Consider the following 22,882-nt stretch of genomic DNA (forward strand, 5'->3'; position numbering starts at 1 on the left):
TATTAGTGCTAATACATGGAGCCTCATAGGTACTGCAAAGATTTTAATGGATTGAAAAAAATAATGTTACAATGATAGTGAATTCATAATGAGATTTTCAGCTGATTAATTTTCTCCATAATGGCACCGCTATCATTTTGCATTATTAGGGCATAACTTTGTAGGATGTATTAGTCGCCCCAATAGAGTGTTCATAAAAGATACTACCTCTACAACGTTCCTGGGGCCAGCCAAAGAAGTCTGGCAAGAGCTTCAAAGAGTGGTCTTCTAAATCATATGTTTAGGGCCATTAAATATAATTATATTCTGGGCATTTCATAGAATACAATCCACTTTGCACAGCTTCTAGTTGACTTGTGAAAATGATTCTTCCAGTGGACTTCAGCTGATTAGATGTTATAGGATGTAAGACAGTTTGATATATTCTGATGTATTCTGCAGTGTATTCAAGCTCCCTCTGAAAGTTAGAGCACCCAGAATCTGGAACTATTTTACTTTATAAGTATGAAGATACTGTGGCCCATACAGTGGCCCAGCTGCATTCAGTTAGAATTGCTGCATTATGAAGCACATTTTACCCTCGCTGACTTGTGGACACAGAATTCAAGCCTGCAGATGCTGATCTGCAGACAATAGAGGGGCCGGCCAGTAAGTGCAGATTCTGCTCTCCTATACTTGGATGGGCACTCTATGCATAATAAAGGAGCAGAAATTCCAATGAGCTATGTGTGCATAGTGCTCCACCATTAATGAGTTTTATGAGTGATGGAGTACAATTTCTGCCATGGAGATAGAAAACATGTTTAGTTGCTGTTAGACCTGGCATCCTTGGCTTGGTTTCCCCCTATCTTTTTGCCTCTACCTCCTGTATTTTTGATGCTGTGCTGGATTTCGTTTTTGCTGGTTTAGATGCTTTGTACACTCTGCCACTGCTGATCAGTGTCAGAGTGTAAGTGCTCCCTGTGTAAATTGTTATTGTGATTGGATATACATGATTGGCATATTTGTATCACCAAGAAGTCCCTAGTAAAGTGCACTGGGTGTGCCAGGGCTGGTGATGACATATGCTACTATTGGGCCTGCAGCACTGATTGTGCCACCCACATGAGTAGCCCTAAAATGGTGCTTCAGGCCTGCCACCGCAGTGCCTGTGTGCAGTCTGTGAACTGCCATGTCCTCCTGGTCAGTGTCCCCACTGACCAGGCGTAACCCTTCCCTTTCTGTGCACATTGGTCACCCCTATGGAAGGCCCAAGGTACCCCCTTGGGAAGGGTGCAGTTTATGTGAAAGGTAGAGCATGTACTTGTGCAGGTGACGTGCTCTGGTAGTGAATTACAGCCATTTTCGTTTTTCACTGCTACAAGGCTATCTTGCTCCATGGGCTATCATGGGGGATGCTGGCTACAGTGGCTACCAGCATATCTTCCCATAGGAACAAGATAGGACATAAAAGTCTGATATCCCTGAATTCAGAATTTAATATCACATCTTTTAGGAAAGGTTGTTTTTAAATACTGTGTTTGAGAACAGCACTTTTAGAAAGTAGCTGTTCTCTTGTCTGACCCTTCTGTGTGCCTTGGCCTGTTTGTGAATTGTCTATCTGGTTTGAGAGTGACAGGGGCTGGGGAGCCCCCAGGAGGCTGGGTGGGTCAGCCCTAGGCTGAATGATTGCATTTGCAACTTGAGTGGTGGGAGGAGATAGCACCTGGGCCTGAATAGGGCTGTGCCTGCCTTCCACAAAGCTGGCTCCACCTCCTGCTGGGCGGCTGATGACCCTGCCCGTCACTCTGAAAGGAAAGGAGAAGCCAGGAAAAACAAAGTGCTCAAGGAACACCCAGAACTGGTTCAGACCGGGCTCAGAGCCCTCCTGCACAAAGGGAACAAATACTTTTAGGGGTATAAGTACAGGACCCCTGGCTACAGAAAATTAGATCATCCTGGAATCAAGAAGGGACCTCTGCCAAGGAGAAAGCTGAAACTGAAGAAGGAAGACTGTCCTTCTGTTGCTCTGCTGGACTGACCTGCTGTTGCTTTGCTGCCAAGCAGAGGGGAAGGACTTTGCTTTGTGCTGTGTCCCCTTGCTTGAAGGAATCTCCAAGGGCCTGAGAGAGAGGTGGCTCCCTGTTATGAAGTCCCAGGAAAAAAAAATACTTCACCCCCAGCTTCCCTGAACTCTGCTGAGAGAGTTTTGGTCCTTCCTGGAGTGTGTGGCCTATGTGTGGTACCTCTGGAAGTTGTACCTGTGTTAGGAAGCTGGAAAACAAGCTTTTAAAGACTTTTTGCAAGTTTTGTCGCATCGCTCGCTTGCGGAGCGCATCCCCGACAGTGAGAGGAAATTCCCGCCACAACGAAGGTCCAGATCGTCGGAGCGCCTGTTGCCGCTGCCAGAGCCGTCGCATCCTTCATTTTTCGGATGCACCAGACCGGTGTGGGAAGATTACCATCGCTGAGAGTGTCGTCACAGAGCCTGTTGTCGCTGGGTGAGATCGCTGCACCGCTTGCTTGCGGACCGCATCAAGTCACTGCAAGTGTCGTCGCAGAGCCATCGCATCGAGGAGCTGCGAGAGGAAGATCACCGCTGGTCCGCGCATCGTTGCCCCGGAGATCACCTCAGCCCTTACAAATCATCGCATCGTGCCTTTGCGAGAGTAAACTTCCTACGGACCCTACGCACCGGAATCCATACAAGTCATCACCTTCCTCCCCATAGAGACCAAATTCGTCGCAACACGCTTCCTGCTGCAGCGGGGTTGTCGCATCGCCTCACAGGGTCTCAGGAGCAACGCATCACTTGTTTTCCACTGCACCAGCTTCTGCTTTGGAACTTTGTCGCATTTAAAAGGTACTGTTGGCTAAACGTGACCCAACTGTGAGCTTTTCTCGCAACTGTGGATTATTTTAATCACAACCTTAAGAACTCTTTTGCAACCATAGTCTTGAACTGTGTATGTTGGATTTTATCGTTTTGGTCTTGTGTAGTTTAGATTAAATACCTTTATTTTTCTAAACTAGCTTGAAAACTCTTCCCTCTTGAGGCGGAAATCCGGGAGGTAAAGAGGCACGTTGTTTTAATTATTGTGTTGGCTGATTGTCGATTTTGGGACTTTTAGCTTTTTAAAACTGTTGGTTACTTACTTGTGCACGCGATTCACACCTGGTGCCCAGAGACCTTTGCTGACCCCCCGCAGCCGATTAAGGTGCTGCTACGGGGCAGAAACCGAGCAAACAGCTGCAATCTTGGGGGAGGTGTAAGGGGAGCGCTCCAGCTGCCTGGCCCCTCCTGCCCTCTGGCAAGCATATAAAAACGTCATCTATTTTGCGCAGTGTTATGCTTGAAAACTCTTCCCTCTTGAGGCGGAAAGCCGGGAGGTAAAGAGGCACATTGTTTTAATTATTGTGTTGGCTGATTGTCGATTTTGGGACTTTTAGCTTTTTAAAACTGTTGGTTACTTACTTGTGCACGCGATTCACACCCGGTGCCCATAGACCCCCGCAGCCGATTAAGGTGCTGCTACGGGCCAGAAACCGAGCAAACAGCCGCCATCTTGGGGGAGGTGTAAGGGGAGCGCTCCAGCTGCCTGGCCCCTCCCACCCTCTTCCACTTCCACCTTAAATGCCTGACCTTGGTCGGAGGCGCAGCGGTCGGGCGCAGCCAGCGCGCCGGAAGCGTGCCGAAGGCGCGCCAATGGCAAGCCCGTCTGTGCCCGCCCGTGACCGACCGGGGCCAGGGGCAGGAACCCCTGTGGGTTTCAGTTTCCAAAAACACTATAGCTCCCTAGAGCTGAGAAACTTATGTCCTCTCATAGACAACACCTGTCTACACAGCATAATCATTAAGAATGGAGACAAAAAATGTGAGCACTGTCCCTTCACCGTCAAGAGACAACTTGGGTCTAGGTGTAAGGGAAAGATATTAAATCTCGCCCTTTTAAACTGCCGTTCCCTAGGGAAACATAAGATGGAAATATATGACTACCTGACGGACGATCAGGTGGATGCACTATTCCTTACGGAGATGTGGCATAACACCACATCGGCACCAGATGTGCGGGCTGCCCTCCCACCGGGATATTATATAAAGAGAATAGACAGGAAGAATGGGAAGGGGGGAGGAATCGCGATAATACACAAACAAGATCTGGCCTGCACCCTAGAAGAGATGGATATTGCAAACAGCGAGACGGGGTTCTTCTCCATCTCAGTGCCCCAGGGGTACTGTCTCGGGATTTTTAATATATCATCCCCCTGGGCCTGGAGCCAGTTTTGCTACTCAACTGATGGAAACCCTCACGCTTTCTGCCCTCAAATATGAGAGACTCCTCCTCCTAGGGGACTTAAACTATCATTTTGACGACCCTTTGAACGCGGAAGCTTAGGAAATTAGACAAGAGCTGGCAGGCATACAGATGCTGCTAAAATCAGAAATGCCCACTCATTGCCAATTTCATCTTCTGGACCCTATCTACGCTAACTGTGACACCCTAACCGTAGCGCCCCCAACTCCTGTGATTTGGTCAGACCATTTCCTAGTCTCTTTTCGTGTAGCGGTCCCGGACAATGGACCTCAGAATGGGACCGGTACCTTAAATAAATGCAGGAAATAGGCAAAGTTTTCCACAGAGACATTCAATAAAATAATAATATCGGGAGGCCCTCCTGAGGGTGAGGGAATAGATTCCGCCTGCGAAGCATTAGACATGCAAATCCAAAAGGCGCTAGACTACACAGCGCCTTGGACTCGGAATGCTCCGGTGAGGAAATCCAAATCTGCCCCCTGGTTCAACACTGAACAGCGAGGACAAAAAGCGAAATGTAAAAGCTTAGAGAGAAAATGGCGGAGGTGTTTCTCTGAGACAGAGAGAGCTGAATATAAGAAGGGCTTAAAGGAATATCACGCCCTTTTCCGGAAAACTAGAAAAACCTATTATTGTACTAGAATCAGGGATGCCGACAACTCCATGAAGGAAATGTTTCTAGTATATAGGGAACTAGCAGATCTCGCCCCCCCAGCAGCCCCTATAAATGGATCAGTCAAAGCCTGCAATCAAGTTGCAGAGTTCTTTGCCAGCAAAGTAGATAAAATCTACGCTGCTTTTCCGGAGGCAGCTAGAGTAGGTGATGGGAGGGCGGAAATTCCCTTGACTACACAGGATAGAAATTGCCTCTCGGCATTTCTAGTAGCTTCACGGGAAATAATATGCCACATAGCAGGAAGCATTAAATCAGGATCACCGAGTGATCCAGCGCCTCCAAAAAGACTCTATGGCAGCATACCCACTCTGGAGCCCTATATTAGTCACTTACTTGCTCTTTCCTATCTCATGGAAGAAAGCAATAGTCCTTCCGCTGAGAAAAAAACCTAACATTAGTTTAGCGAAACTGGAAAATCTACGGCCCATCTCCCTTCTCCCGTACTTTGCCAAGATTGCCGAGAAAGCAGTCAATAAACAACTCTCTGCTTTTGCTGAGACTAATGGACTGCTCCACCCCTCACAGTCGGGATTCAGCGCCTTTCACTCAACTGAGTCGGCCCTGCTGTCTTCAACGGAAGCCCAACGAAGATATGCAGATGAAGGCCAAACAGCGGCACTGATTCTCCTCGATCTCAGTGCCGCTTTTGACACTGTGGGGTGAAAATTGCAAAAAACACAGTTGATGGACAGAATGTGGAACAATGTCATACATTCACCCCAGTACAAGGATCTGGGCCTAAATCCATCGTTTTTTTGCACTCCACACCACCCTGGGTTAGACACTGGCTATATGCAAATCAGCTCTGACCCTGTGCCTCATGGGAACAGTCCAGTCCGAACTACCAAGCCATGTCTTTCCCAGACCGGAATCAAGCATCCAAGGACCGGTTTCTGGCTATCAGCCTTCATCAGCCTGGATAGCTTGACTCCAGTGGTGTGGAGAGCCTGGGACTCACGTCTGAGTATACCCAGCACACTTGGGGTGAAAATTGCAAAAAACACAGTTGATGGACAGAATGTAGAACAATGTCATACATTCACCCCAGTACAAGGATCTGGGCCTAAATCCATCGTTTTTTTGCACTCCACACCACCCTGGGTTAGACACTGGCTATATGCAAATATCCTCGGAAGCTTGTTTCCGGTCCAGGGAAGACATGGCTTGGCAGTTCTGGCTGGACTGTTCCCATGAGGCACAGGGTCAGACTGATTTGCATATAGCCATGTCTGAACTGGGGTGGCAGAGTGGGCTAAAGAACGATGATGGATTAAACCCAGATCTTTTGACTGGGTGTTAGTGTTTGATTGATTCAGATGCTCCGTCCATCACCACCCCCTTTTGTACCGCTTTTGGCCGCCATAAGTGTGGCAGGGTATGCTCAGACGTGAGTCCCTTGCTCACTTTGCCACTGGATTCAAGCAAGCCGGGCTGAAGACGGCTGGAATGCCAGAAACCGGTCCTCGGAAGCTTGTTTCCGGTCCAGGGAAGACATGGCTTGGTAGTTCGGGCTGGACTGTTCCCATGAGGCACAGGGTCACACTGATTTGCATATAGCCATGTCTGAACTGGGGTGGCAGAGTGGGCTAAAGAACGGTGATGGATTAAACCAAGATCTTTTGACTGGGTGTTAGTGTTTGATTGATTCAAATGCTCCGTCCATCACCACCCCCTTTTGTACCGCTTTTGGCCGCCATAAGTGTGGCAGGGTATGCTCAAACGTGAGTCCCTTGCTCACTTTGCCACTGGATTCAAGCAAGCCGGGCTGAAGACGGCTGGAATGCCAGAAACCGGTCCTCAGAAGCTTGTTTCCGGTCCAGGGAAGACATGGCTTGGTAGTTCGGGCTGGACTGTTCCCATGAGGCACAGGGTCACACTGATTTGCATATAGCCATGTCTGAACTGGGGTGGCAGAGTGGGCTAAAGAACGGTGATGGATTAAACCAAGATCTTTTGACTGGGTGTTAGTGTTTGATTGATTCAGATGCTCCGTCCATCACCACCCCCTTTTGTACCGCTTTTGGCCGCCATAAGTGTGGCAGGGTATGCTCAGACGTGAGTCCCTTGCTCACTTTGCCACTGGATTCAAGCAAGCCGGGCTGAAGACGGCTGGAATGCCAGAAACCGGTCCTCTGAAGCTTGTTTCCGGTCCAGGAAAGACATGGCTTGGCAGTTCGGGCTGGACTGTTCCCATGAGGCACAGGGTAAGACTGATTTGCATATAGACATGTCTGAACTGGGGTGGCAGAGTGGGCTAAAGAACGGTGATGGATTAAACCCAGATCTTTTGACTGGGTGTTAGTGTTTGATTGATTCAGATGCTCCGTCCATCACCACCCCCTTTTGTACCACTTTTGACACTGTAGCGCATCACACACTGCTACAGTGTCTTAAAAAGTGAGGCGTGAGAGGCAAAGCATGGGAGTGGTTGGAATCATTTTTAACAGGCCGCAGCTTCCAGGTCGCACAGGGACCTTTTAGGTCCAAAGAAATAAAACTCAAACAGGGAGTGCCACAAGGCTCCAGTCTCAGCCCCACCTTATTAAATCTGTATGTGGCCCCAGTCTGAGAGATCAATGACAAATCTGGGGTTGAGATAGTGTTGTACACTGACGACACGCAACTGATTGTGACCTTGAAGCAACCAGAGGAGCAATGTGCCACCAAGTTTGCGATCTGCCTGCAGGAGTTGTCCAAGTGGATGGCGGACAACTGCCTCCGACTTAATGGGAATAAGATGGAGGTACTGATCGTAGGCAAATCCCCATCAGTGTGGACCTCAGCCTGGTGGCCGGACGAACTGGGTGAATTGCCTACACCCAGCAATCAAGTGAAGAACCTAGGCGTCTGGCTAGATAAAAACATATCCTTCGACCACCAGACCAAACAAGTGGCAGGCACTTGCTTTGGCATGCTACGGGTCCTTAGGAAAACATTGGACCTCATGCCCATGCCGGTACGCCAGACCCTGGTCCATGCCTTGATAACATCCAGGCTGGACTATGGAAATGTACTATATCTAGGGGCCAGCATAAAATGCTTCCTGAGACTACAACGCATACAAAATGCAGCTGCCCGCTTGATCCTACAACTGCCCAGAAGGGCATTAGCACAAAAAGCACTGAGGACCCTTCACTGGCTCCCGATTAGGGAACGGGTGACTTTTAAGGCCCTCTGTGTCGGACACCGTATCCTCAATGGGAAAGGCCCCAGGTATCTGCTTAGCCTTCTGAAGCGGTACAAGCCTACCTGCCAGCTAAGATCCTGTGGCACCAGACAGGTGCAGGTCCCGAAATTTAAAAGAGCTAGAATGGGTGGAAAATCCTTTAGAGTCATGACTGCTAGGATATGGAATAAGCTGCCAGAAAGGCTGCGTCTGGAAACCTCTGAGCTCATCTTCCGAAAAGATCTTAAAACAGTCCTGTTCCCCAAAGAAAAGTGCTCGGACTAATGACACTCTTGCAATCATGCCTCGACTCTATAGAAGCAGCTGCAGCAACTAGCGCGGGGACACAGTTGCTAGTGTAACCAAGCGCTCTATAAAATATATATAAATAAAATAAATAAACTGTGTGGAGTCAGTTTGTGGGGTTTTCACTGTGTTACTGTGAGTGTTGGTACAAATACTTTACACATTGCTTTTAGATAAGCCTGACTGCTTGTGCCAAGCCACCAAGGGGGTGAGCAGAGGTTATCTAAAGAGTGTTTCCTCCTTACCCTGACTAGAAGCAAGGGTCCCTATTTGGACAGTGGTACCTACCTCTGCCAACTAGAGACCCCCAGTTCTAACAGTTGCATTTCGACTTAACCTGTGGAACCCTGACATAAAATCGGGACATTTATCGGGCAACAGAACGTGTGCCAAGCAAATATTCCAGCACATCCTTCTGTAAATGAAGAACATACCCAGAATCTTCACATGCGGCACCCTTTCATGAACAGCTTGGGGCAAACTTTGGATGAGAACATGCTTCATAAATGCAACTCAGTTTGTGCTTATTCATCTCTGTTTGTACATGTACATATTATATTTGTGAATTTGTTCATGTACATAATGGACCTTTTTCCTGGTCTTTACAAGCAATGGTTGGGGGAAAAATGTGTGTACTTTGCCAAATGTGTCAATGTTGCCATCTGACTCTCCCATTAATGTATTCTTTCTACTTTGTCTACATTTAGTCACCCTTCATCTTCGATATTTTCGTTTCATGATCTGCTAAGCAGCGACACCTTTTCTGGACCAAATACATAGATGGTAGCAAATTGTGATATTTAAAAGTTGTTTTAAACCATACTTTAGTGATAGTGGCAAAAATGTAGAAAATATGTTTGACGATGTAGCTTTTATTGGATGCTTGCATCTCAGGAGTGGAATTTGAAAAGCAAAGTCTTTGATTAAGTGGAAACCCTCCTACTCCAGCTAGATGTAATGGTCACTAGGAATGAGGATGTTGAGTGTTAAGAGTAGTGTGCCCTCATAAACCGGAAATATGTCGACAAGTAGATGTAACTAGTATTGCATGTCCACATCAGTGATATTGCTTTCATACAAAACGTTTCTTTTTAATTTGCTTTTCAGCTGCTGGCTGTCTCTGGAAGGAGGGCTTCTTTATGCGTTTGTTGGCCCTGCTGCTGCTGTTGTTTTGGTAAACACAAGAATAATTACCTGAAAATGTTATTATGTTAATGTAATGCTTATCAAAGACGTTTCTAATTTTAGGAGAAAAATGTACAGTGCTTGCTCCTTCATTGTGAAATATGTCTTCTAAAGCAAACATCAAAGCAACCCAGTGAGGCTGAGGTATCACTGACTTGGAACCACTTACTACACAAAGAAAAGCTGTGCTTTGTAGAACATTGGCACTGCGCACATGTTTTTTTGTTTTTGTTGATGTATTGAAGGTCCATAGTCAACTGCAATGGATAAAGCTCATAACCAACTATTCCGGAAAGATGAAGAACTAATGGAGTGCTTTATTTATTGTTTTTTCTGCTAGACACATTTCTCTATATTGCAAAGTCACCCTGTCTTCCCTGTGCACCCCCATTTTTTTCTGACTGGGACTAGTGGTAAGTGACTCTGACTGTCCCTGGGCTCTGTCTGACCAGGCACAGGGCCAGTCCTTTATTGAAAATACAGTGAAAATACACACATACGTAATGTTACATTATACATTAGGATACACTTATAAACGGCATGACCTACCCTATAAGTCCCTAGTAGATATTGAGGCTGGGGGGAGTAAAACTACTTATAAGTCCCTAGTATATAAATACCGCATGGGAGTTTAGAGGCTAGCAGGCCTTTCTGCACTTGCATGTGTGCACTGCTGAGAGCCTGAGGTCATTTTAGAAGCAGCCCTGTGTTGCAGCACTGCTTTTAAATGTAAATTGTGCCCAAACTCGACTCTGGTTGTGCTACACTTAAGAAGTGGTAAACTACAATATTTTGTGCTTTTTCAGGACCCGTAAAGTCTCCTCTAGGTGTCTTAGGGGTGAGGGATCAGGTAACTATAAGCAAGGCCCTAATAAAAGATTGTGTTTATGCCCTGGTGAGGAGAAATTGCCCATTGCAGTTTTCCCATTGTAGAGCACTAGCTCTATAGGACAGCATGGAAAACGTTATGAATGCATAACTATTGCAAGGAATTAAAGAAAGTATCATTCAAAGACTTCGGAGATTAGTATTGATAAATCCAACAATATGCTATTGTTGAATCTATCCTAAAATATGCAGAAAAGAAGTTATAAGACGTCTTGTCAGTAAGCCCAAATTCAGCCTTCCTGTTGTCTCCCCTGATTGGTCAGAGTTAACAGGATTGGCCAGGATGTTTTGATGAAGTGATAAGTGTCTCACTCAGACAGAGGCTATCTGTTAAAGAGAGCTCTGCTACACAGGAATACCAAAGCAAGGGAGAGGGGTCATAAAGCATGAGTGTCAACGGAGGAATAGAAGAAGCAGAGAATGCCAGGTCTATCTACCTCCCAGCCCCTCTTACCCAACCAGATGGCTGGTTTAAGACAGGGATTTGCAGATGGTAGGGGGAAAGAGCTATGGAAATAAACCATACTGGTGGTTGGTTTACCTAGTTCTTGCTCCTCTGCTGAGGTTTCAGCCATTCTGAATTTTGGAGGAATAGTGCTGCCTGGGAGAAGATTATACCCCACTTTGGTGGAAGTGGTCATGCTCTTGGGTGTTGCCCTGCACTTCATTCAACAGGGGTCTCCTGCATGACCCAAGAGAACACTGGATAAATATGTGAGAAGAGGAGAGCCTTAGATCTGTTACTTGAAACTAAGAGAAGAAGGCCAGCCAAGCTGAAAACTTGATTTGCACCATCAGGCCCTGCATCTCTAACTGACTGTGCCTGCTGCATGAGCTGGAACTACATCCCTTTGGATGTACCTTGCTTCAAGAGGAATACAGAATGAACTTCTGGCAAGCCGCAGGTTAACAGAGCTCACCTGGACTATCACCACCCAGAATACCCTGCCTGGAGTGCGTTAAGTGGATTTGTAAGTGCATTGTGGGAATTGTGGTTCCAACCTCTCAAGGACCAGCTTGGAGATTCTAGAACCTTGGATTGTGGTTTCAACTGTTTGGACCCTCAAAGAGAACTTCAGAAAGAAGTTCCAGAAGTTTGGAGCAACTTTGTTAAAAAGCTCCATAAGGGGACTGACAAAACCGCTAGAGCCAAGCCAGCCACCTTCAACCCCGAGCTGGCATGACCTGCTGGTTTGTCCCACTGAAAAGCTCCGGGGGTTGAACTTCCTGAGTTTGACCGGGAGCTCTCCAAAAAGCAAGCCAGTGAACCCTCAGCAAATCCAGACTGGTGAAGAGAATGAAGGCACCCAAGCAGAAAAGGCTCCAGAAAGTTTCTAAGTCCGAAGGTAAAATCTCGACCAAGGCCTACTGCGAGGGTGTGAGGGTTCGGCAGGGTTTTCAAAAAGGTTTACTGACAAAGGTGCTCTAGGTAAAGAGGGTTTTATTATTTTGTACAGTCTTCGTTTCTGGACAGGCACTCTGTAGAATGGGAGGGGGTTGTCAGACTCCTCCGTCGTGGATCTCCCTGCTCCCGGCCACCGTTCCCACTGCCTCCTGGGAGTTGTAGGCCGTCTCTCCGCCGTCTCGAGGGTCTCCCGGTACCGGCAAAGGAAAAACAATAAGCCTGAGTCAGTCTATCCTTAACGTGGACTCTGTACACGGGTAAATGGGGTGAGGATAACACACGTGCAACTCAATACCCAGGGCGAGTGTCGGGACACAGTGAGGGGGGGGGTTACGTGCAGAGGGAGTCGAGTGTGTCCTCAGGGAGGCTTGTTCCATCTACGGCCCGCCCACCCGCTGACTCTTGACCGTACCTGGTCTAGCCACACTTCTCGGGATGTGTGGCTGGGCGATGCGTTATCCCGTTGGCCTCCTGGCTTGTTGCAGTAGCCGCTGTCTCGGTCTCCTGCCTTCTCCACCCTCGTCGTCTCTGCCCTCGGTTCCTCCGTCCTCCGATCGTCCTGCTCGTACTCCTCCTCCGTCCTCCGATCTTCCTGCTTGTACTCCTCCTCCGTCCTCCGATCTTCCTGCTTGTACTCCTCCTCCGTCCTCTGATCTTCCTGCTTGTACTCTTCCTCCGTCCTCCGATCTTCCTGCTCACTCGAATCCCACTCCGCTCCGCTTTCTCGCCACTCTCGCCACCAGTCTCCTTCTTCACCTCCGGGTGTCTCGCACACCTGCGTGGATTCAGGGACGGGTTTTACAGTGGAATAGAGGGCGTGTCCCAAATCCGGATCCGCCCACTTAAAGCCGTAGGAGTCCTCCGAGTCCAACACGGGACGGCATCCGACGACGTCAGGGGTTTTCCACGTCTCCGTGTGCTGCATAGAGAGAGGAGACACATGAATAGGCAGGCCAGGGGGGCCCGAGTCCGGGTCCCCCTCGTCACAGAGGGGTATCCAGTATGTCCTAAAGTGGTGCTATAGGTTTCTAAGTGCTATATAGTGCTAAATATATTTTTAAAAATCATATCTCTGGTTTCCTACATGGGATTTTTTTTGTTTTGGTATCATTTTAAAGATGAAAATAAGTCCTATTTTTATAAATTGGTGTTGTATTTTTATTGTGTGTTGTATCTTAAATATTGACTGAATTGGTGTTTTGAAATGCTTTACATACCTGCCTCCTAAGTTAAGTGTGACTGATCGGAGCCAACCCACCCATTGTTGAGCATGGAAATAATTAGCTTAGCCCTATACTGAACCCTAGACTGTGTTGGTGGCCTTACTGCCAGTGGTAGATAAACATTTACCACTACTAATAACCCACTTTCCAACACTCGTCTGCTGTTGGGGGTGCAGGAATTTTTTCTCTTGAGGATGTTCCATAATTCTACTGAATACTACAATTATTACCAGCAGACTGCAAAGTTCTATGGAAGACATTTTTCGGAAGAAAATCGTGGCTTTTATGTAAGAAAGCTTGTTTACATCCATACAGTTCCAGAGTAGGTAGAAAATAGCACATTCATTTAAAAAAAAGCCAAAAAAACCCTCTCACAAGGAATACTGCCAGCTTGTAGAGGATAACTACACAAAGCACTATGGGGCACATGCATCAACCTATTTAGGAAGTGCAAACGGTGCGAATCGGTAAATTCGGCCGTTTGCACTTCCTAAATACGTTTTTGAGATGCATCATGCATTTTTGTGAAAATCGCTATTTTTAGCGATTTCCAAAAATGCGATTGCTTTTAAGGAATCGCAATTTTGCGATTCCTTAAAAGCAATGCATCATTGTTTTGAAATTTGCGAATTTCAAAATAGGGGGTGCAAATTACCACGAGGTTGAACCTCGTGGTAATTTGCGAAAATGTTTAAATATGCACAAAAATGCATTTTTTAAAGTGTAATGTTACAGACACACATGTCCTTAGGACATGTGTGTGTGAAACATGCACTTAAAAAAACATTACAGGGGCGCAGGGGGGGGTCCTTTGGACCCCCCCCTGCACCCATGTAATGCATGAACAAATTGCGATTTTAAAAAAGAAAATCGCAATGTGAAAATGCCTTCCCATTGATTCCTATGGGCCTTTTGGCCCATAGGAATCAATGGGAATTGCGAATTCGCAATTTAGTATTCCCATAATATTTGCGATTCGGTAAAAATTGCGATTTTTACCGATTCTCAAATATTATGGGGAAAAAATCATGCATCCCATTTTGCAATTCCTAATTTGCGATTCCCTAAAAATCACAAATTAGGAATTGCAAAATCAAACAATGATGCATGTGGGCCTATATGCAGAAACAGCAGATCATTGAGAAAACTTCAAGTAGCATAAGAATCATATTGTTCTGCAGAAGGCTTTGCTCCCTAAGAAAATATTTCCACAGCCCTAGTTCATTATCTGGTTTGTATGTAACAATAGGGCACACTGCTTTTTGGTAGCAGATGTTCCTGTGCAATACAATATTGAAAAGGGTAATGTAGATTGTAAATCATTGCAAACAGATCCTGCCTTAGCATGAGGAGCTCCCAGCCTGATCAAGATAAGTACCTGCAGAGTCAAAGTGACTTCAGAGAGAAGCAATAAATTCATGCACAACAAAATGGGCATATTTTCTTAACATCCTAAAGAAATCTGCAAAGTGCTAGCTCTTGAGGAAACTAAAAAGTGATGGGTGAAATACTTGAATTAATCCTAGTAACTGGTCATTTCTCTGTGTGGCATTGCAATGCTTCGTGCATTTTCTCATTGTGCCACTAAAGACAAGAACCAACCAAACTCAAATAAGACTTGGTTGTGCTGCAGGGGGAATAGTGCAGCTATTGCAGCAAAAGAATCACACTTAACGAATTAGACTACTGGAAATAAGAAAGCACTAGATGTCTTCCTATCAGTTTATAAAACGGCTCAGTGAATTATTTAGTGTAAAATATTCGGGACCAGAATGAACAATATTCCCGGTACCTCTGACGTTATATTCACTCCGTGCGCTGACAGTGAGGGATGTCACATTACACTGATTTCCCACATTCATACACAGACTGTAAACACTGCTGCGCACCCAGGTAGAGTCTGCTGAGCATGGGACCTGCTGCCATCAACACTCATTATCATACAGATGCGTTTAGTGATTCGACGGAAGCAGCGGTTGGCGCATGATTTGTGGGCTACTGCGTCAGCTGGGGCTATTTTAGGAATTACGCCTCATATACGCATTTGCACCAATTGCAGCGGGGGCAGCGAGACAGGGCCATTCATTTCAGGGTGCAGCGTGTGTTCCAGGTGCTCAATAGGGGAATCTCAGAAGGAATGCGCGCGAGCCAATGCCAACGTTTTAAACGAGAAATATAATGCTTTTATTTCTGAAGAAACATACATGATTGTGGCACAGAGGCAATTTAACATATAAAGAAAAAGCCATGGAGATTGCCTACCCCCGCCACACGAATGTGCTACACATCTGACGTGTGTTCGCTTCTAAATCACCAATTGAAAGAAAACAAGGGGTGATGCTGTCTCTCGGCGGCATTATGTGTCATCTCCTGGCGTGGGTTTCTGGTAGGCGGGTTCACGACTTTCAAAGAAATAGGCTTGTTGTCCTTGGCCATTTAGAATTGTCGACGAGGGCTTTAGTCAACCCTGACAAAGAAATCAAATCCGCTTTCCTCACTGAGAAGACTGATATGAAGGCCTGGTGTAATTCTCACCAGGGTCAGTGTCACTGGATGTGGAACACGACAATTTCTTCCCTGCGTTGCACGAGACTTCAAGAAGAGGTGCATTGTCATAAAGTTAAATAAATGCAAATAGTGCGGGTTGGCATGTTGCACAAGACTCTGCACGTGGTATGCTTTGGTGCAATGGCCCATTGGAAATAACTGGTTTCATTTTTCAGCACTTCCTTGTTTCCAAAATTTCCAGCGCGCACTCAGTGTCGTATCAAGGGGCCTCTGGACCCTTAATTTAGCCAAGAGAAATGTCCGCATCACGTTTTCATAAGGAAAGACAACTATACTTGGGTTGCCTAGGGCCCCTCAAGGCCTTGTGCCCCGGTATCACTGCACCTGCTGCACTATTATTACCTACGCTGCTGCGGACTCGTCAATTATAAACTGCCTCACAAGTGGGTCACAGAGAGTGAAAGGGCCAGATACAGATGAGGTAAAGCATATTTTATTTTTAAGCATGAACAGACCAAAGGCGTGCAGGTGTAGAATGCGGTATGACTGCACAATTTATGTTTTTTGGTAAAAATGTCCCGCTACAAAAGGTTTTTATTTTAGGTGGGAAGAAAGGGTGCCAGAAACGTTGCTTGCTACGTACCTTTTTCAAACTGGGAAATTAAGTGATGTGCGTCTGGCACATAGTGCATTACCTTGTGCACTTTAACCTTGCTGCAGAAATTGCACAGTGAAATACCGGAAACTCACAGGACATAAGACAAAATTATCCGTCAAAAATGAAAACATGTACTGCACATTTAATTCAAAATGTTTATGAATAGCGTCCACCAGCACCTCTAATATGTGTGGAAGGCAGGGGCTGCTCCTCCGTTGGAGCAGAGGAGCTGCCCCCACCAAAGATCAAAAATGAAATGGTAATACAGTACAATTTTATTTTTCATCCACCCGTCCTGAACCAAGCTTTAGGACGGGGACGGGGCCAATGCTGAATGACAGCAGCAGGGAGGAAGGTGGGCTGTTCGTGCACTTTGAAAAGTGTCCACGCCTCTTTGACCGGCCATCTTGCTATGGCCAGCCAGACATGTGCAGTTTGAAACCTTTAACCCAGCTGTCTTCAGACAGCTGGGTTAGAGTAAGTGCAGACCTCCAGGGTGCTGGGGAGGGTCGAGTGTGACACTCCCTCCAATCAGGGTGCTGCTGTCACAGCCTGAGAGCAGCACCAGGATTGGTGCCCACACAGCAGCATGCAGTTCATCATTAGAGGTCCGGAGCAGAGGATTTCTGTTCAGGTATGTTTTAATTTTCAATATTTGCATGTGCACTCTCCACCCTCCCTAGATGTCACCCACCACTGGTGAAGGGTAGGCATACGTTTTTGAGTAGACTACCCATGCTCTCAGCCTGGATCTTCCAAGCATGCATATTTTGATCATGGCTTTGTGGCTCTTAAATGTGGCTGTGAAAGTGTTGTATGTGAACATATATTTGTGAATGAGACAGTGAATCTGTGAATCTGACTGTAAGGCTATGCAAAGAAAAACAATTTTAAGAACCTCAAAGCCATATTTAACCTGATTCACAGCAAACAAAACCTGGAACTAGGTAGTTTTGATTTAGATTTTTTTGGAGGGGCTGCGTTTGATATAAATGCTGTCTGAAGGAGTGATGCAATACAAGTAAGTGACCTTCTTCCACACCCATTGCCACATAAAATCAAGTGATGGTGCTCTGGCTAGGCTCATGAAATGACCTTCAAAGTCCTTCAACATGCTACTGCAGAATATTAGATTCAATTCGCTTTCATTTCCTTTTCTTGCCAGTCCCCCTAACTGGCTAACCTTTTTGTGCCTATTTTAAGGTTTGGCTTACAGAGAGCTTTAGTTATCTAACCAGCCTCATGTTCTGCAAAAAGAAAAATTGTTATAACAAAAACACATTTTTATGTACATCCAAACAGGGCTTTCAATCACTCTTTTCCATCCATTGGTCATTTCAAGTTTCATTCCTAAGTTTTCTTAATGTCTACTAGAGCATAGAGCATGAGGCAAAGAGTAAGTGCACCTTATCCTATGGCTGTCTTGCATCAATTGCCAACATTTTGCCTGACCACTTGTGAACAGTCAATGAAAAGGAAGCACACTTGACTTTCAAGTTTGATGCATTTGGGCTGCTGGGTGACACTTTAATTTGTATATTTGCCATTTTTTGCATATTACATATGTTTGTGTTACACCTGTCAGCCTTAGGGTGGTATTTCCTCAAACGTTTTGCCTTCTTCTCTTCATTTTTGCTGAACATGTGTTGCCGGCTTGTGGACTCTGGGCACTTTCCCACTGCTAACCACTGCTAAAGTGCATGTGCTCACTCCTTAAAACATGTTAGTATTGGTTTATCCACAATTGCCATATTTAGTATTAAATGTTTTTATTCAGTGCAAAAGAACATTCCGACCCTTGCATGCGAGGGCACTGGCCGCTCAATTACAATATACAAAGAAACTCTTGTCTGGCACCGGCCGCAGTCGGAACATATCTAACACAGCAAGCCGCCTACAACCCAGTCGGGCCGGCCGCGTGGAACAAATATGGCATGAGTCGGATGCGAAAGTGATCAATGCAATACGGGGAAACCCCCAACAAGCCCAAACTGTCCCCCCAATCCCATCCCCACCCCCCTTCTTGTCCGCTAAGTAAAGCTGGCCTGAACCCCTGCAATGCAACCGGTCTAGGGAACTAGCACCCGCACCCTTCCTGCCTGTGGCGCGTGTCTCCGCGTCGTGACCTTAGGCGCCGGGATAGGCGTGTCCGCCAGGTGGAGCAACTGCAGGTATCGGGGGCAGCTCAACTCCCTAAATTCCCCTGTGAGCAGTGTGAGAAATGGTCTCCAGAGGTCTGCAAATTCCTCACCCCGCCCGCTGCTGTCAGGGATAGCTTTTCCATCCCTAGAACCATCCAGAGTCTATGGAGCCAGCCAAGATGTACGGGAGGCTGTGGGTCCCTCCAGCGTGCCACAATGTTTTGTATCGCAGCGCCCAGCGCTATGGCAATCAACCTCCCTCTCATGGATTTCAGGGGATACATCAGTGTATTCGGCAAGCCCAGTAGCACGTAGGTAGGGAATCGAGGCAGTTGAGTGTCTAAGTGTGCGTCTACAAGATCCAGGATGGTGGACCAGTAGTGTTGCAGCTTCTCACAGCTCCAGAGCAGGTGTTCAAGTGTGCCCCGTTCCCCGCATCCCCTCCAGCAACGATCGCTTGTCTTGGGGTCCCATCTGTGTATGCGTGCCGGGGTGTGATACCAGTACATGGCTACTTTAGTCAGGGTCTCCGTGAGGCCAGTATGGTATGCCGAATGTCTGGCTCTATGGCAGATTCCCTCCCATTCCTTCCATGTGAGTTGCCTCCCGAGGTCTTCCTCCCATCTGGGCTTCCCTGGGTGGTAGGTGTGTATGAGTGTGAGGAGTAGGTGTTGATATAGATCTGAGAGTAATTTCTTCTCTGACGTGGCGTGAGGAAACGTTGCGCGCCCGGACGAACGGATGGGTGTAGGACCCAATGTCGGACCTGCAGGTAAGGGAGTCGATCCGCCTCCGGTATCCCGTAGTCCTCTCTCACTTTCTGAAAGGAGAGGATCCCCTCCAAGTTAAACATGTGCCCCACTTCCCTGCAGGGAGTGGCCCTCCACGCTTTGAAAGCCTGCGGATCCAGGCCCGGTGTGAAATCGGGGTTCCCGAATATGGGCGTAAGCGGGGAAGGGAAGGAGGTGAGTTCATTCCGCACCGCTACCCGATCCCAAACCTTCATCACTGTGCTTGTGATGTGTGACGCGTAAAGGTTAGGGGGTCTATGACACCGCGGCAGGAAGGGTACACCCTGCAGGGGGCGGCCAGCCACCCCCTGGTCCTGAAAGAGCCAGTGTTTGCTGGATTTAAGTTGGTACTATTCCACTAGTGTGCGCAGCTGTGCTGCTTGGAAGTACAAAGTGAGGTCCGGCAGCCCAACGCCCCCATGCGCCGGTGGAAGCGACGCTATTCGCTGCTTGAAGCGGGGACGGCACCCGTTCCAGACATAGCGTGTCAAGTCCGCCTGGGTCTTCTGGAGCCAACCTGTCGGTGGGCGTAGCGGGAGGGTCTGAAAGATGTAAAGGATCTGCGGCAGGAGCGTCATCTTAACGGCCGCCACGCGCCCGAGCCAGGATAGAGTGAGGCGGTTCCACTTTCTCAGCGTCTCATTGATTTGCGTGCTCAGTTTGGCATAGTTAACATCAGCCGTACCCCGCACCGTGGGCGCCAGAAGGACCCCCAGGTACAAAACAGTGGAGGCCGACCACTGCAGGTCGAATTCGGATTTGGCGTCCGCCAGAACGTCGGCGGGTAGGGACACATTCAGGGCCACCGACTTATCGATGTTGATTTTGAAGCCCGATGCCTGCGCGAAGGAGTGTAGTTCCACCAACAGTGCCCGCAATGACTGCATTGGATCCATTAGGGAGAGCAGGACATCGTCCGCGTACAGGCTGATCTTGTGTGTGTCCCCTCCAAAGGGAACGCCCCTGATATAGGGATGTTGCCAGACCCTTTATGCCATTGGCTCCATGTACAGCGCAAACAGGAGCAGGGAGAGCGTTTCATCCTCTGAGTCCGAGGGATCCGGCAAGTCAATGTTCAAAAGGGAGCAGGTGTCTCTGAGGGAGCGAAGTTGATGTAGCTTCCCTTGCCATTTAAAGATGATCCTGAACGGGTGGCCCCAGGAATACGGTATTTCTTTCTCACGTGGAAAGGCGGTCACGGGTTTGAACTCGCGCCTTTTCTGCAGCGTGATGGCGGACAGGTCTTGGTACAACGCCACTGTCACTCCCCGGAATTGCAAAGGCTGCTTCCGCCTGGCTTCCTGGAGAATCCGTTCCTTCAACGGGAAATCTGGGAGGTACGCCAGTATGTCAGGCGGGGGGGCCGGTGCACGTCTCGGCAGTCCCACCCTGTGTGCACGGTCTATGTGGATGGGAAAGTCCTCCGCTTCCCCCAACACTGCACGAAAGAGGGCCTGCAAGTATCCAGCGACACTGTTCCCCTCGGCACCCAGTGGCACATTTCGGACCCTAATATTATTTCTCCGTGAGCGATTTTCCAGGTCCTCCGCGTGGGCCTGTAGGCCTACCTGTTGCTCTTGAAGGCGGAGGACCTCCTGTTGCAAGTGCGTGAGCTCGTCGCTGCGGGCATGGTTAGACTCCTCCACCGCCGCTACCCTCTCCCCCAGGCCATCCAGGTCTCGGCGTAGCTCCCGCTGTTCTCCCGCAATGTCTTGCTTGAGAGCCTGGAAGTCGTCCCGAAGGGTGTTAAATAATGTCTCCAGGAAGGTGCGCGTGATGGGGGCCTCCTGCTCCTCCCGCTGCTGCATGCTGGTGGCAGCCGGGGTAGAGGGGGGCGTCTGTGTCTTCCCTCCCTTGCCCGTGGGTTTCGCGAGCATGTCTGTGATTGTGCGGTTGGTTCTGCGACTCGAGCTGGTCATACATCCGCCTGCCGCAGGTCCGTGGCTCGGTCAGCTCCGGGGGGGAAGCCAACTCCCGTCTGCACTCGTCTCCCGCCAACACCTCGGAGCTACTCCTCTCCGCAGTGCTCGCTGGCCTCCACTCCCAGAAAGTTGTACCCTCTCCTACACTCCACACCGGGGGCTCGATCACTCCGCCCTCCGAGAACAGCAGCCCGGTCCGCTCTGCCGCCGCGGCCTCTCGACACCCCCGGCCTCTCTCATAGGCCGGGTGCCCGGGGGCACCGCTCCTGCCGTCACCGGTCCAACCCCACCTTCAATGCTCCGGCGGGGGGGCCTGCCTCCTCTCACTGGTGCTACCGGGCCCGGGTCACCCCGTCGGCGCCGCACACGCCCGGCCCGCCGCTCTGCAGCCTCAGCATGCCTCCGGCCGGAGGCCCGGTCCCCACGTGGCCGGGAGGCCCAGCCGCCCAGGCCCCGGTGCTGCTCCTCCGGGTCGCCGGCACAATGCTCCGCCCTGCGTTAGGTCTCACCCGCACCCCCCGGGGCCCCCTGTCGCCTATCTGGTATCTTCAATCCTTCGCTGCAGGGCCCCAGGGACGCGCGGGCTTACCTGCGAGTGTTCTGGTCGGGTCGGTTAACGGTGGGGCAAAGGCGTCCCTCGAGGAGCCCCCTGCTGCTCTCCGCGTCCGCTGCGTCCTCCAGGCGCCCCCTGCGCTGGCCTTGCCGCTGCTGCCCCAGTCCGCTGAGCCCTTCGGCCTCCACCAGGCCCAAAGCCGGGGTCTCGCCTCAGGCCGCACGCCACCGGGGCGCCAGGCGGAGATCTCTCCCCACCTCCACTGATGTCCCTCCACAGATGTGGGCCCCGGAGCCCCCGCTCTGGCAGCGCGACACGTCCCTAGTCGCTCGCCAGGCTCCTCGCTGACTCCGTAAGTGACGGCCGGAGTCGCCCGCCCAGGCCCAAGCCGGGGGCTCGATTAGTGCCGGTGCAGACGTGCACCGGGCCGCCACCTCTCACTCCTTCTCGGGGGCAGGCTCCTCACCGCTGACAGCCCCGGGGGCCCGCACGTTGCCGCAGGCGGGGGCGCCAGTCACAGCTTGCTTTTCAGCTAGCGGGTCCGGTCCGCGGTGCTCCCCGGGTCTCCCAGCCTCAGGCGCGCTGCGGCCGAGGCCGCCCTCCGCTCGGCGTCTGCGCGCCGGCCGCGCTGAATCGGCTCGTTACAGCCCGTTGGCGATCGGCCACCAAGCCGGCGGGTATTGCCCACCTTTCAGGGGTCAAGATGCGTTGTTTTTGAGGGCCACTGCGTCGTGAAAGGGGCTAACAGGGCATCAGGCCGGGGAGCCGAGGACAATCACGTCCGATCAGCCCGCCATCTTGGCCATGCCCCCCCCACAATTGCCATATTTAAATCACTTGAACCCCCTAGTACGGTGGTGCTCCATGTGCTCAGGGGGTATAAATTGAATGCTACTAGTATGCCCGCAGCACTGATTCTGCCACCCACTTATGGAGCACTTTAAACACAGCGCATGCTTTCCATTTCAGCTGAGTGTTCAGTTTTAAACTGCCATATCGGCCCGGCAAAATAAATCTTTTGCCAGGACATAGCCCTATGAGGTGATTGAGAATGTAAGGGGGAAGCCTTCTACCTGCTTGACCTCAAGACTACCAGAAACCTGCTACAGGTCCTCCATCTCATTTTCCTGAACTCCCACTATAAGAGGCCTGAGGTCACCATGTT

General features: G+C 49.2%; 1 protein-coding gene across 3 annotated transcripts in view; it reads left to right on the forward strand.

The window, feature by feature from the left end:
• Positions 1 to 22,882, forward strand: part of ADGRB3 (adhesion G protein-coupled receptor B3) — a 1,725,994-nt gene that overhangs the window by 1,531,610 nt on the left and 171,502 nt on the right. For all 3 annotated transcript variants that reach the window (XM_086926462.1, XM_086926464.1, XM_086926463.1), the window contains exon 22: positions 9,551 to 9,617. In XM_086926462.1, coding sequence (XP_086782588.1) covers positions 9,551 to 9,617 — 67 coding nt within the window. The remainder of the gene's footprint in view (positions 1 to 9,550; positions 9,618 to 22,882) is intronic.

This window comes from Lissotriton vulgaris, chromosome 6, assembly GCF_964263255.1.
Source record: "Lissotriton vulgaris chromosome 6, aLisVul1.2, whole genome shotgun sequence".
Lineage (NCBI taxonomy): Eukaryota > Metazoa > Chordata > Amphibia > Caudata > Salamandridae > Lissotriton > Lissotriton vulgaris.